This window comes from Pelophylax lessonae, assembly GCF_965119305.1.
Source record: "Pelophylax lessonae genome assembly, chromosome: 11".
In the NCBI taxonomy this organism is placed as follows: Eukaryota; Metazoa; Chordata; class Amphibia; order Anura; family Ranidae; genus Pelophylax; species Pelophylax lessonae.
The window spans coordinates 96,900,421-96,913,251 of NC_138778.1; the positions used below are offsets into that span (position 1 = coordinate 96,900,421).

At 41.0% G+C, this 12,831-nt stretch overlaps 1 protein-coding gene and 1 long non-coding RNA gene across 3 annotated transcripts in view; one reads left to right on the top strand and one right to left on the bottom strand.

Annotated features, from left to right (window-relative positions):
* Positions 1-12,831, top strand: part of LOC309566786 — a 1,174,540-nt gene that overhangs the window by 300,487 nt on the left and 861,222 nt on the right. The window lies entirely within an intron of this gene.
* WNK4 (WNK lysine deficient protein kinase 4) overlaps positions 4,683-12,831 on the bottom strand; it is a 374,343-nt gene continuing 366,194 nt past the window's right edge. For both annotated transcript variants that reach the window (XM_082272080.1, XM_082272079.1), the window contains one exon: positions 4,683-5,699. In XM_082272080.1, coding sequence (XP_082128206.1) covers positions 5,697-5,699 — 3 coding nt within the window. In that variant the 3' untranslated portion in view covers positions 4,683-5,696. The remainder of the gene's footprint in view (positions 5,700-12,831) is intronic.

The following is a 12,831-nucleotide window of genomic DNA, read 5'->3' on the forward strand; positions in this document are numbered from 1 at the left end:
TTCGAGTTTTGTTGGACAGGCAGCTGCACACACTGGCTGGATGATATTCGGCCCGTATGTACCAGGCTTAATAGTCAGAACGAGAGGATGAATCATCAAAGGTACCAATCAATACCTTCAATATTTTGTTATTTATCTTCAGGATGACTGGGTGGACTGTCTTACCGTGGCAAAGTTTGCTTATAACAATTTGAAACATAGCTCCACTCCCTAAAGCCATTTTTTCTTTAAAAAATTCTATCCAGTTTTTATTACTAATCTCCCTATCTCAACTACAATTTCTGCTGTTTCCAAAAGATTACTACAGTACAGGAGAAATTGATTGATACTTTGAAGGAGGCTTAGGAATATTACAATAAGGCTGCTGACAGACATCACAGATCACTCCCTACTTTTTATTTTGGGGGACAAATTTTGGTTATCTACCAAAATTTTAAGGTACACACTCCATCTTCAAAGTCAGTGCTAGTTGATGCTTGTTAGTTCAGTCCTAGCTAGACCCTCCCTGTTTCTTTCTTGCTCCCTCTGTTAGTTCCTCATAGAGACAGGGCTTAGGCGGGTTATTGTCCTCTTACCCAATAAAAGACTGGGACAACATCCACAGTACAGCAATTACTGTAAATTGAAGTAAAATAGTGTTAGATTCTACTTCTGTACCTTACTGAAGAGTTAAGTAGCCTGTGGATGGTGTCAAGTCAGCAGGTGACTAATCAGTGTGAACAGACTGGGCCCATAGAGGTATGTCATAAATTGACAGAAAACTGAGCAAATATATTTTAATTTTTGAATCGTATGATTGTATTGTTGTTTTTGCCTCAAGTGTGGACCCTGACACAATAGCGGTGTGTTTTTGTGCATTGAGGTACCTTACATTGAGTTAGGCAATCCATTTAAAATGAATTAATGGTAACACAGCTTAACTCCTGAAAATATTGATTCTGCTGCATTTATTGCAATGGGCCACAATGCTCACCGATAGGTCAGTTGGAGACATTAGTGTTACTGGTCTTAATAAACCCCTCTGACCTTGGTGCTCTATAGCAGTGCTATTTACCCCCTGCCCCCCCCAAGGCAGTGGGGGTCAGTGCATTGTTTTTTAAGCCCCCCTCCCCCCGCATTGGTGGTCAATGTCAGTGTTTGTAACCCTCCCCTATGTTTGTGGCTGGTAACAGTGTTTTTAAACCCCCTCCCATGCATCAAATGGAAGAATTAAACATTGGTGCACCTTTTACAATAGAGTGTGGCTTCCTTTCATCTTTTTATTTGATGTGCTTTTGAGCAGATTGCTGACTGGTGGCAAACCTGCGCCCAAGGGTCTTACACCCAAGGGGTTTAACTACTCCAATCTGTCACATGAGTAGAATCCGGTTGAAAAAGTAGATCATGTGCTAAGTGAGATAGTGTACAATTTTGAATTTCATGGGGATGGCATTCAACTGTTCCCTGATTTGTCTTGGATTGCACTTCAACAGCACATCCTTTACTCGACACGATTAGCAGTGAACATCTAATAAATACATTATATACAATACATACTGTAGTTTAGCAGGTACAAAAAATGTTGCTGCAATATTTTTGCACGTATTTGCAACATGGTCATAAAAATGTATTATAGTACTTTGGATAAATCTGGTATTGTTCTGTACAAAAAAAGATTCTTGGTTTTGTTCACACAGTGTCCATTTTGTCCCTACCCCCTTCTTTCTTTATCCCTTTTCACATATCCTTCTTTAATCATCTATACAGTATGTTATGGTAAAATATTGTAAAACACCCTCATAGTTCTGTTGTGTTTTTTGGTTGTTTATTTGATATTTAAAAAATTATATTTTACAGTTTCTTTAGCTTGGATCATTTCCCTTGAAGAGTAGATAAATGCGCTCACACACGCACACGCATGCACGCACGCACGCAGGCACACACATCTCTTATTCCTTATATTATGTATACAATGAAAATAAGGCAATATAAATTATATATTTTTTTGTATAGTAAAACAAGTCATTTACATTACACAGTGCTAATCTTTTACAGCAATACAAAGAAGCAAGCAGCATACTTTTAGGAACTCCTCCATTATTTGGTATGTTTTGGGTCTTACAGCAACAGACAAAGTTAAAGTGAAGTAAAATGTTCACTTAACTCTCCTTCTCATCAGCAATTCTTTCCTTTCCTCAACCTCCTGGCATTCTGATTGGGGAACTTGTCAAAACTTACAAAGAGCTATGGGCTTCTTCCCCAGCCCCATGTAATAGCACTGGGCCAATCACGAATGGGTATTAGTAAAATAGATTTTTTAATTTCAACAAATTTGCTACAAAAATAAGGGGACTTCAGCGTCAGTGGAGTTCATGGGAAAAATTATGGTGGTTTTATTTGTGGTTTTTAAATGGCTCCCGAGGGTTACAGAAGCCCTGAATTTCTGTTCTTATGCCAAAAATGACCCCTAACTAGCTTAATTATTACACCCTTTTTGAAAGAAAGAAAAAAAAAACTGTTTATAAAATGTTATAACAATTTGAAACAACAGTACACAAGTACGGAGTATACTAAATGAAATAAATTAAACTACCCCAAATATACCCATAAAAAAAACACCTTTTTAATTAGGAAATTAAAAGTAAATTTTCTAAACAAAATTGATGATTTCCATTTCAAAATCTCAACTTTTTGTAAATATGTGGCAAACTAAATCATTTATCACCTACATTATTCTGCTTATACCTAATCCCTAAGTGAGGGGAGTCCACTTATTCCCATGATGTTGGGTATTTTACTTTGCTCCCAGTGGCTAAACGAAATGGTGGGGAACGAAGGAAAGATGTCTTTACACTGCTGGTGAGGCAAGGAGTTAAGCAAGCCTTCTACATTCTGTTCATTGGCAAAAGAACAGTTCACTTTAAGACAAAAGGCCTCTAAACCTAAAACACAAATTGCTTTACACAACTCTTTTTAAATACCATTTGTTGTTACCATTGTCTACATTCCCATATCTTTACAAAATATAGCATGAATTCACACAACTGCAAAATTTATTTTACATGTTTTTTTTGTTATTTCTCATGATAATGTTCAACTTACAAAAATACATTTTGAAAAAACATTTATCTATTGAATGCATCTTTTCCTCATACATTTGATTTTTTTCACTATTACCATCTTTATTTTATCACCAACTCAAATGGCTCATTTTCTTTTTCATCAGTAGACACTTCACAGAAGTTCATCATTAACGCATGAGAATGAAAATACTTTGAATTGGGACTTATGTGAAATTATGTACATTAAACTGAGATATATTCCAAAGCTGAAAACACAATTGTATTTTAATCTATCACTTCAAACTGAAAAGAGTGTAAGCATGAATAGCAGGGGGTATTGCTAAATATTGTATAAGACTTGGGGCACTTTATCTGAGCCTACCTTAAAGAAGAACTAAAATAGTTAGGGACTGTAACTGTTAAGACAATGGACACTTTGGTGGGGACTATGTAATATACCATATAGTGTATATAGTGCAGAAGTCTGTAAGGCAGAGTGCAGGGGTGTGCCGTGCACAGAGTGCAAGGTTCAGGAGAACGAAACACACTGAGTGCTGCAGTCAGTGTCAACTTAGGAACACATATTGCAGAATTCCAGGGGTCATGGGTGTGTAATGTACAGAGCACAGGGGCCTGAGGTGTGTAACGTCAAGAGTTCAAGGGTCAGAAATATGTAACGCACACAGTGCTGCAGTCGGTGGTGGGTTTAGGAGTACATAACACACAGAAAGTATGTAGTGTACAGAATGCAGGGGAGTGCAATGCACAGTAGTGAGCAGTTGTACAATGCAAAAGAGTGCAAGAGTCAAGGCTGTGTAACGTTGTGTAGGGGTCAGCAGAGAACAGAATTTGCCCCGCAAGCAAACTTTTCCTCCACTTTACCATTTCAGAAAAATAACCCCACTCCCCAACAAAAGCCAGCACTAATCTGCAGGATCACCCCTCTATCCCCAAATCCCCCCTTCAAGCACAAATCTTTTTCCAACCTCCTAAACTCTCCCCTCTTAGCACAAATTATCTCCCCCCAATCTTCCTTCCCAGCAGAAACCTTTTCCCCCCACTATCCCCAAATTCCCCCTTCAAGCACAAATCGTTTTCTACCCTCCTAAATTCTCCCCTCTCAGCACAAATTCTCTCCCTCCAATCCTCCTTCCCAGCACAAATGCCCCCCCCAGAACAAATCCTCTTCCCCTGCCAGCAAAAACCTTCTCCCCTGATCCCCCTTCTTAGCAAAAATCCTCTTTTCCCAAAATTAACCCTCCCAGCACAAATCCTCTTCCACTACCTAGAATTTATCCCCTCAAATCCCCACTTCTCGTTCAAATCCTTTTCCCATCCAAATTCTTCCCAGCACACCTCTTCTCTTTCCCCCTTCAAATCACTCCTCCCAGCACAAATCTTTGTAACCTCCTCCCCATCATTGTGTACCCCCTAGTACAATCCCCCCCCCCATCCCTGAAAGTTAAAGACCTTAGAAACAGTGCATCTCAATTCTGGAAAATTTCCTTCTTCCCAGGCTCCCCTCATGTTGTGCTATGGGACACATCATAGCGGAGGAGAAGCCGAGTGGCTGCGTCCTTCAGCTCTGATGTTTACTACTTGTAGCAGGCAGCTGGTGAGGAGAGAAAGCTAGCTTTGCAGTGTCAACTGTAGCAGCCAGTTGGTGACCCGAGGTACCCTGCAAAAAATACACAGCACTTGCCCTAAATGACCGACACTAGTGACACCCCCTGATGAATAGACAGGAAGACAGCAGTAAGTAGGACATTAGTAATTCAACAAAATCACAGCTTTAGTATATACTTTTTTCTAACAAACTCCCGAATCTTAAATACATATATAGATATCTATAAAATTGCAATCAGTCATATTTTATACATTCCAACTTGTGTTTTAGGTTAATTGGTCCTTTAAGTCATTGCTGGTTTATACTAAATACCCTAGACAATCAGGTTATAGGCAAGCTACATTTTGAATTGTATTCATTAAATTCTGTTTGATGTGATAAACGATATCCAGCGTAAATTCTGTGGTTTACATTCGTAGCAGACTGTCAGCATTGCTCTTATTGAAATCTTCCACTTTCAGTTCTTTTATTGCTATAGCTTTAAAGAATAATGCTGTTTCATTGTTTTCATGGTTTCAAGTGAAAAAGCCAAATGGCAAAAAATGTTGGCAAGCGGATTTCCCCTTTCTTTTTTCCAAGTCCAAAGTGCATGGTTGTGTAACTCACAGTCTCATAATCAAGAGCATTTGATTAAATGCAAAAATATTTTCTGCTAAACATTATATAATGCAAGGCTCATTCCACTACAGGTTATCCTTTGTGTAACTCAAGCTGTAGCCATCGTGGCCATGTCCTCTGGCTAACATGAGCTCAAGTAGCTGGTAAAAAGATAGAGATGTCCAAACTAGCAGTTACTATGGCAGCTAGGGTTTCAGTTATCTATTTTATGTATAGTATCCACCAAGCCAGAAGTCTAGTCTTTACTCTGCAGAATCATTGTGCAGGCTTTCAGCAGATTCTCCCACATCGGTCAATACATATATATATATCTTGCTTGAAAAGTCTAAACCATAGAAGACATCACTTGGCAGAACCACAACCATCGAGGTAGTCCAATATTTATGTTCAAGTCTTTCTTATTGAAGGCATTACTAAGAAAAGAAAAAAAAATAATTATCAATTGTAATTAAAAGATTTGTATTATTTTAATGCTGAATAATGGCATCAAAAAAATCATGCAGTAAAAAGCCATTTTTTAAAGTAGCCTAAATAATGGTGTTTTCCAGTCTAGATTGAAATATACTCCTTCTAGAGACCACATTGTACAACAACATTTCAATCCCCTCCTAATCAGCAGTGTGACCAATATGTGATTGTGTGATTAATATTTGTTAGGTGTGTTAAACATACAAATGATAACTTCCAGGAATTCTGTCAGAATAGAAATCAAGAAAACTTTTTGGCTGATTTGTTTTTGAAGGAGCATGCTCTGGGCAGCTATGCTTATCTTTTCACTAACTTTAGAGTCACAGACCTAGAACAAGCAGTGTTGGCACACTAAACATATATATATATATATATATATATATATATATATATATATATATATATATATATATGTAGATGTAGCACCCTCCTAGTGAGAGATAGGCAGTATAGTTTTGGCTCTGGCTTTTGTGCTTTTTGCTTATCAAGGAGCAGGATTTACAGTTAGCCATGTTCCATGTGTCCTGTGTGTGATTCATCTGGGCTAAGGGAGTGTCCCCCTTGTGTCCAATAGTGAGGCACGTTGGACAGTGAAGGAAACCCAGCCAGTGACACACAGGCTTTAATATCTATCCCATGGGTTTGGCACAGAAGAGGTGCATCATGGGATGGGAGGCCAGGTCCCGGAAGGAGGGTGACGGCTGTCTCTCCTTTTGTAGCTGTGGATGGTGGTCACAGGCAGTCGGCCTGGTGAACAAGAGTGTGGGGCTGAATCCAGAGGTCCAGGAAAGCTGACTGGTGGAGTTGGAGGCACCAGTGACTCTGGAAAAACAGTGTCCGTGAGTACAGAGGAACTTGCCCGGGGGTCTGCCCAGGAAGGGGACCACTCCGGTGGATAGAGTCAGTGGACGGGTGTCAGCACACACAGTGAGAGAGAAACTGGGTGCCGAGTTTAGAACCATGAAGAGAATTACAAGCCGGAACACTTAAAGTATCTTCGCTTCAGTGGCAGAGTGAAGCAGCGGCCTTGCCGCATCCTAAAGTCAGTTGTCCTCAATACTGTGAATAGTTATCAGTTGGAGTATCCCACTCATCCCTTCTCCTATCCAAGTTCTAAATAAAAGTACAAGACAACATCCCTTGGACTGATCATTGACTGAGCCAAGTACTTAAATCGTTAAGTTTCTGCAAATCGTTGCTACAGGTAACCCAGGGGAATCCAGAGAGTGTCATATCCAGCAGTCCTCTAGGGGTGTCATATCCAGCAGTCCTCTAGCCCTCTATTGTTACCCAAGGTTCCATTTGTAATTTAAAAGGAGAATTACCCCCTTGAGATTGCATGTGGCCCGAATGTGCTTGAACCCCCCCAAAAAAAAACCCACATTTTTTCAGGGTATGAAGGATTACTCTCCGTGGGGTCTTTAAATCTAATATTCTTAAAAATAGGAAATGTATCTTCTTCCAGTCCAAATGTACCTCCAAATCCTTGTATATTAAAACTTTTTTATATGCACTACAAGAAATGCGGCCTTCAATGCATGACCCCCACGGTACATACATTTCAAACCAGGGTTAATTAGCACATGATCAATATTAGGAGGGGGTTCCCTAAACATAATGTCTCAAAAGACTATGCTTTATGCCATAATAAGAACCCAGCAGTAAGCCTTTTCATGGCAATTGATGCCTTTGTTCCCAATTGAAGGGGCAGTTACACTAGTAGAGAAATATCTAGACTTGTGACCTGGTGGATCTATACTTTAAAAATGTATGTCTCCTTTGGGCTCAACATTGAATAGGACGTGAGTGCCGTCATTAATAATGGTTAGTTGATTGATTAATATCTTTTTTAATATTTTGTTGGTTAATACGTTTTAAGACCCGTTTTTTTTTTCGGTATGGATGACTAATTCTAAATCTATGAATATGCTATTTATTTATCATTTTGTATGTGTCCGGTAGTTTGGTTTTGAACCACAAGATGGCACAATCTCCTCTCTGATTCCGAGGACGTCTTCATTTTTATTTATTTAATGAATATATGAATTCAATTTATAAATATTCACATTTGCAACTTTTTTATACTTGTTATGTGAGGTGTTATATGGCTGCTTTTTATTCGTTTTCTTTATTTCCCTTGTGCGATCCAAGTAGCGTGTACATTTTTTGTTAGTTGCAAGTGTATTATCTCCAAAATCATGGCTGCTGAGCCATTTAACCACCACTATTGCTAGAGATGCACCTAAATTTCGGGGTAAAAACATTTTGGCTGAAAATGGTGTTTTCCGCATTTTGCTGACAGAGAAGAAGGTGCTGATAATGCTCACACGACTTTGCTGTGATTTTACTGTTTAAGGTATGTTTTTTCATGGTCGTGTGACTCAAAAACCGCATCAAAAACTTAACACGGGTGCATTATTGATGTGTTTTCAATACATTTCAGTGGGACGGTGCATTTTGCAGAAAAATGCAGCAAGCAAAAATGCAGCAAGCAAGATTTTTAACACCGCAACAGAAATGGCTCGATATCGTCCAGCGACGAAGACCTACGTCGCTGGACTCCTCGCCTTGTGGGCGGCGCAGGCGCGCCGCCGGAGGCTCGCTCCCACTGTATTCAGTCACAGCGGGAGTCGGGCCAGGGGAGGAGCGGCGGTGATCACCGCCGCTCTTCCCCGATCGTCGGGGATCGAGTGTGGAGATCCGCCCGCTTGTGTAAACAAAGCAGGCGGATCTCCTAAGTGACAGGCAGGGACAGATTGCAGGATTCAGCATAGCTGAACCTGCGATCTGTGCCTGTGTCACACAGTCCCCTCCCCCCACACACGTTAGTAAGCACCAGGCATACATTAACCCCTTGATCACCAATAAAAGTTAACCCCTTCCCTGCCAGTGTCATTTTTACAGTAACAGTGCATATTTATAGCACTGATTACTGTAGTAATGTCACTGGTACCCCCAAAAGTGTCAAAAATGTCAGTCAAGGGTCCGATCTGTCCGCCGCAATGTCGCAGTCCCGCAAAAAAAAATCGTAGATCTCCGCCAGATCGCCGCCATTACTAGTTAAAAAAAAAAAACAATAAAAATGACATAAATTTCCCGTAGTTAGTAGCTGGGATAACTTTTGCGCAAACCAATCAAAATACGCTTATTGCGATTTTTTTTTTACCAAAAATATGTAGCAGAAAACAAATTGGCCTAAAATGTTAAATTTAGATTTTTACATTTTGGGGGGGGGGGGGGGGGGGATTTTATATAAAAAAATGTGAAAAATATTGTTATTTTTTCAAAATTGTCGCTCTTTTAATGTATATAGCGCAAAAAGTAAAAATCGCACAGGTGATCAAATACCACCAAAAGAAAGCTCTATCTGTGGGGAAAAAAGGACATAAATTTAATTTGGGTACAGCATCGCACGTTTGCGCAATTGTCCGTTAAAATAACGCAGTGCCGAATCACAAAATATGGCCTGGTCAGGAATGGGGTAAAATTTTCTGGTCTTAAAGCAGTTAAAAATACGCTCATTGAGAATTTTTTTTGTCAAAGACATGTAGCTAAAAACATTTTGGCCTAAATATGACAAAAATTTAATATATTGGGTATTTTTTAACTGTCAAAGTAGAAAAATATTGTTATTTTTTCAAAATTGTCGCATTTTTTTATTAATATCGCAAAAAATTAAAAGTGCAGAGGTGATCAAATACCACCAAAAGAAAGCTCTGTTTGTGGGAAAAAAAGGACGTAAATTTCGTTTGGGTACGGCGTTGCATGACTGCGCAATTGTCAGTTAAAGTCACACAGTGCCGAATCGCAAAAAGTGGCCTGGACGTACAGCAGGAAAATCCTCCGGTGGTAAAGTGGTTAAAGCACAGGATGCAGGGCATCTCTCCGGATCTAGCAGGAGCATGTTCTCGAGAGCCTCCAGAAGAAAGACAGACAGCTTTCAGCAGGGCTGTCTATAGGGGGTGCAGGCAGTACTCCTCTGCTATGCCTCCTGCCGATGGGGCCCATAATGAGAGTACTGCCTCTACTCTTTTGTTGGCAGCCCTACATAACATTTTTAAACACATAGTAAAAAGGTGCAAATTAATAATCTTATTTAAAAAATCCCTGTGAGCACAGACATTTTTTATGCACATGTTCCTGGTCAGTGACTCACCAGAAAAGGTATGGATGACAGCCTAGAGCTTTCATTTTTCAAAACAGTAAGGACAGCATCCTCCTGTGTTCACTTTAGCGTAAATTTGTGGCTATGCTTTAAACCTTTTCTTGTCAAGCAGGAAATGAGCCCTCATTGATCCCTGGAGCTGCAAGGGATGAAGCAATTCATCCCAAATGAACAGGTCATTGTCTTAGCAGCTCAGTTCACCCCTCTCCTCCTTACCAGCAGTGATTCAGCAGCCTTCCAACCACCCATTCTCTAATGTAAATAGACAAGGTGCTCTGAGAGGGGAAGCATGGTGAGCTAAGTGCTGAGTGAAGGACTTGAGTAACTTCAGTGCTTCTGATATACATTTTGAGAATAAATTACTCCACAGTACCTGCAGCTACAGAGGTCAATGGAAGCTCATTTTAAAACTTGTTTTCTGCCTGAAGTAATGTAATATACATAAATGAATGCACCTAGACTGGTTCACTCTAATGTAGATTTTTTTATAGTTAGAAACAAAATTTGAAATGTACCACCAGTTTAAAATTTTCTTCAGCAAAAACTCATCAACATTCTTGATATTATACTATTATTCTAATGTTTTAATATGTACAGTAACTAGATTGATGATTCCTTGTTTCTGAAACATATCTGTCATAGGAGATAGTTGTGCTACTTAAGGCCCTTTCACACGGGTGGACCCATCAGTTCCACCTGTCAGATTTTCAGGCAGACTCAGCCAGACCCTTCATTCTTCTCTATGGAACGGCAGGTGTTTGCTGACACCCACTGACATCTGATTCGACTTTGTCCGCTAAAATCGTATCCCTTCCCAATCCATCTGGTGGATCGGATGGCAGTCAGGTGTAATGGACAGGCAGTTTGTTTACATCCCATCGCCCATAGAGGAAAGCAGGTCAGCCATCCACCTGCTCAGCAGGGATCAGCAGACAGATTCCCCGCTGAACAGATGGACTCCAATGGAGCTCGTCCCGTGTGTAAGGAGCCATAAAATATTGAAACTAATAGCAACAACAACAAAAGCAGCAAGATGATGATGATGATGCAGATGTAAGGTAATTAGGCAGGTAGGTGGTCAATAGTGGTAGTATCAGTATTATTTTACTGAATATTTGGATTTGGCTTAGTAGATTGTTCACAAAGCAAGCATCTAATTTAACCTCCCTGGCGGTGATCCTGAGCGTGACTCGGGGTTAATTTTTTCTGTCAGGAGCGGTAACCCCAAGTTACGCTCGGGGTAGTATTGCAGAGTGCCAGCGGAGCCCCCTTAGCTCCCCAGGTAATCCACTTACCTTGTCCCGGCGATCCAGCGATGTCCTTCGCTCTGATCGCCGGCTGACCGGCGTCTGACTTCCTGGTTCCGTTCCCTGCGAGCAGAGGCAGCGCACAGGAGCGGAACTGGGCGGGAATTTCAAAAAGTGTAAAAATAAATAAAAGAGGTGATACAATGTAACCTGAGAGGATTACACTGTATTACCTCAGATTACCTCAGATCTGACATTACATACATTACAGTGCCCCTTGCCTGACATTATACTGTCATTTGTGCCCAAAAAAAAATATAACATGGCGTCAAAAAAGCGCCACTTTACTAAAGTGCTTTTGGACCAGTTGAATGACAGTGGCAGCGACACCGAACACGGAGGTGCTCGCGGAACTGAGCGATAGCGAGTCGTGGGGTGATTTGTCCTCTGACACTGACACTGATCTGGCAAGTGACAACGGCGATGATCTTGCACCTGACCTCAGTGATGTGCGCACTTGGTGCGCTATTGATTGTGATGCGGACCAGGTAGCGCCCCCAAGATTCCCGTTCACTGGATCACCTAGATGTCGAGCGTGACAACCCTCTGGCATACCTGCTATTATTCCTCACTGAGGAGGTAATTGAAAAAATTGTCATGGAGGCAAATTGCTACCAAGAGCAGCAATCCGCTACGCTGCATGCCAGGTTTTCCAGAAGCAGAAAGTGGGAACCGGTGACGAAAGAGGACATCTGGCAGTTTCTGGGACTCATCATTCTTCAGGGGTTGGTGGGGAAACTGTTTCAGAAATGGTATTGGACCACCAACAAGTTACTGGCCACTCAGTTTTTTGGCACCGTGATGTCTGAATACCGCTTTTCCCTGATTATGAAGTATTTCCACTTCACAAACAATGACGAGTTTGATGAGGCCACGCATCCTGCGCCCAAACGAAAAAAAATCTGGGAGGTATGGCAAATTATTGCGGCCAATTTCCAGCGGACCTATGTGCCAGAAAGGGACGTCAGCGTGGATGAGAGTTTGGTGGCCTACAAGGGACGCCTAAGCTGGATACAGTACATTGCATCCAAAAGAGCACGGTTTGGCATCAAATCCTATATGCGCTGCGAGTCATCCACGGGGTACATCTGGAATTCGGTAATTTACACCGGTAAAGGCACGAAGTTCAACCCCAGGTACAGCGGCTATGGGATGGCCACATCATCTGTCCTTACACTTATGGAGCCATTGCTGAACCAGGGATATTGTGTGACCAAGGACAATTTCTACACGTCCCCGGAACTATATAAAGGTTTTGCTACAAAATAAAACTGGCTCATATGGTACCGTTAGGCCTAACCGACGAGACATGCCATCTATGTTTGCCAAAAAAAAAATAAAAACCGGAAAAATGGTTGCCTGGCAGAAGGGTAAGATGATGACAATGCGATGGCGAGACAAGAAGGACGTGTGTCTCGAGCTCTGTGCACAATACCTCCACTGCCATGGTCCACACAAAAAGTGGGAAAGATGTGCTGAAGCCACAAGTCGCGATAGACTATAACAAAACCATGGGAGGTGTCGACAGAGCCGATCAGACAATGACATTTTATCCAGCTATGCGCAAACAGAAAAAAAAATATTATAAAAAAATATTCAGACATC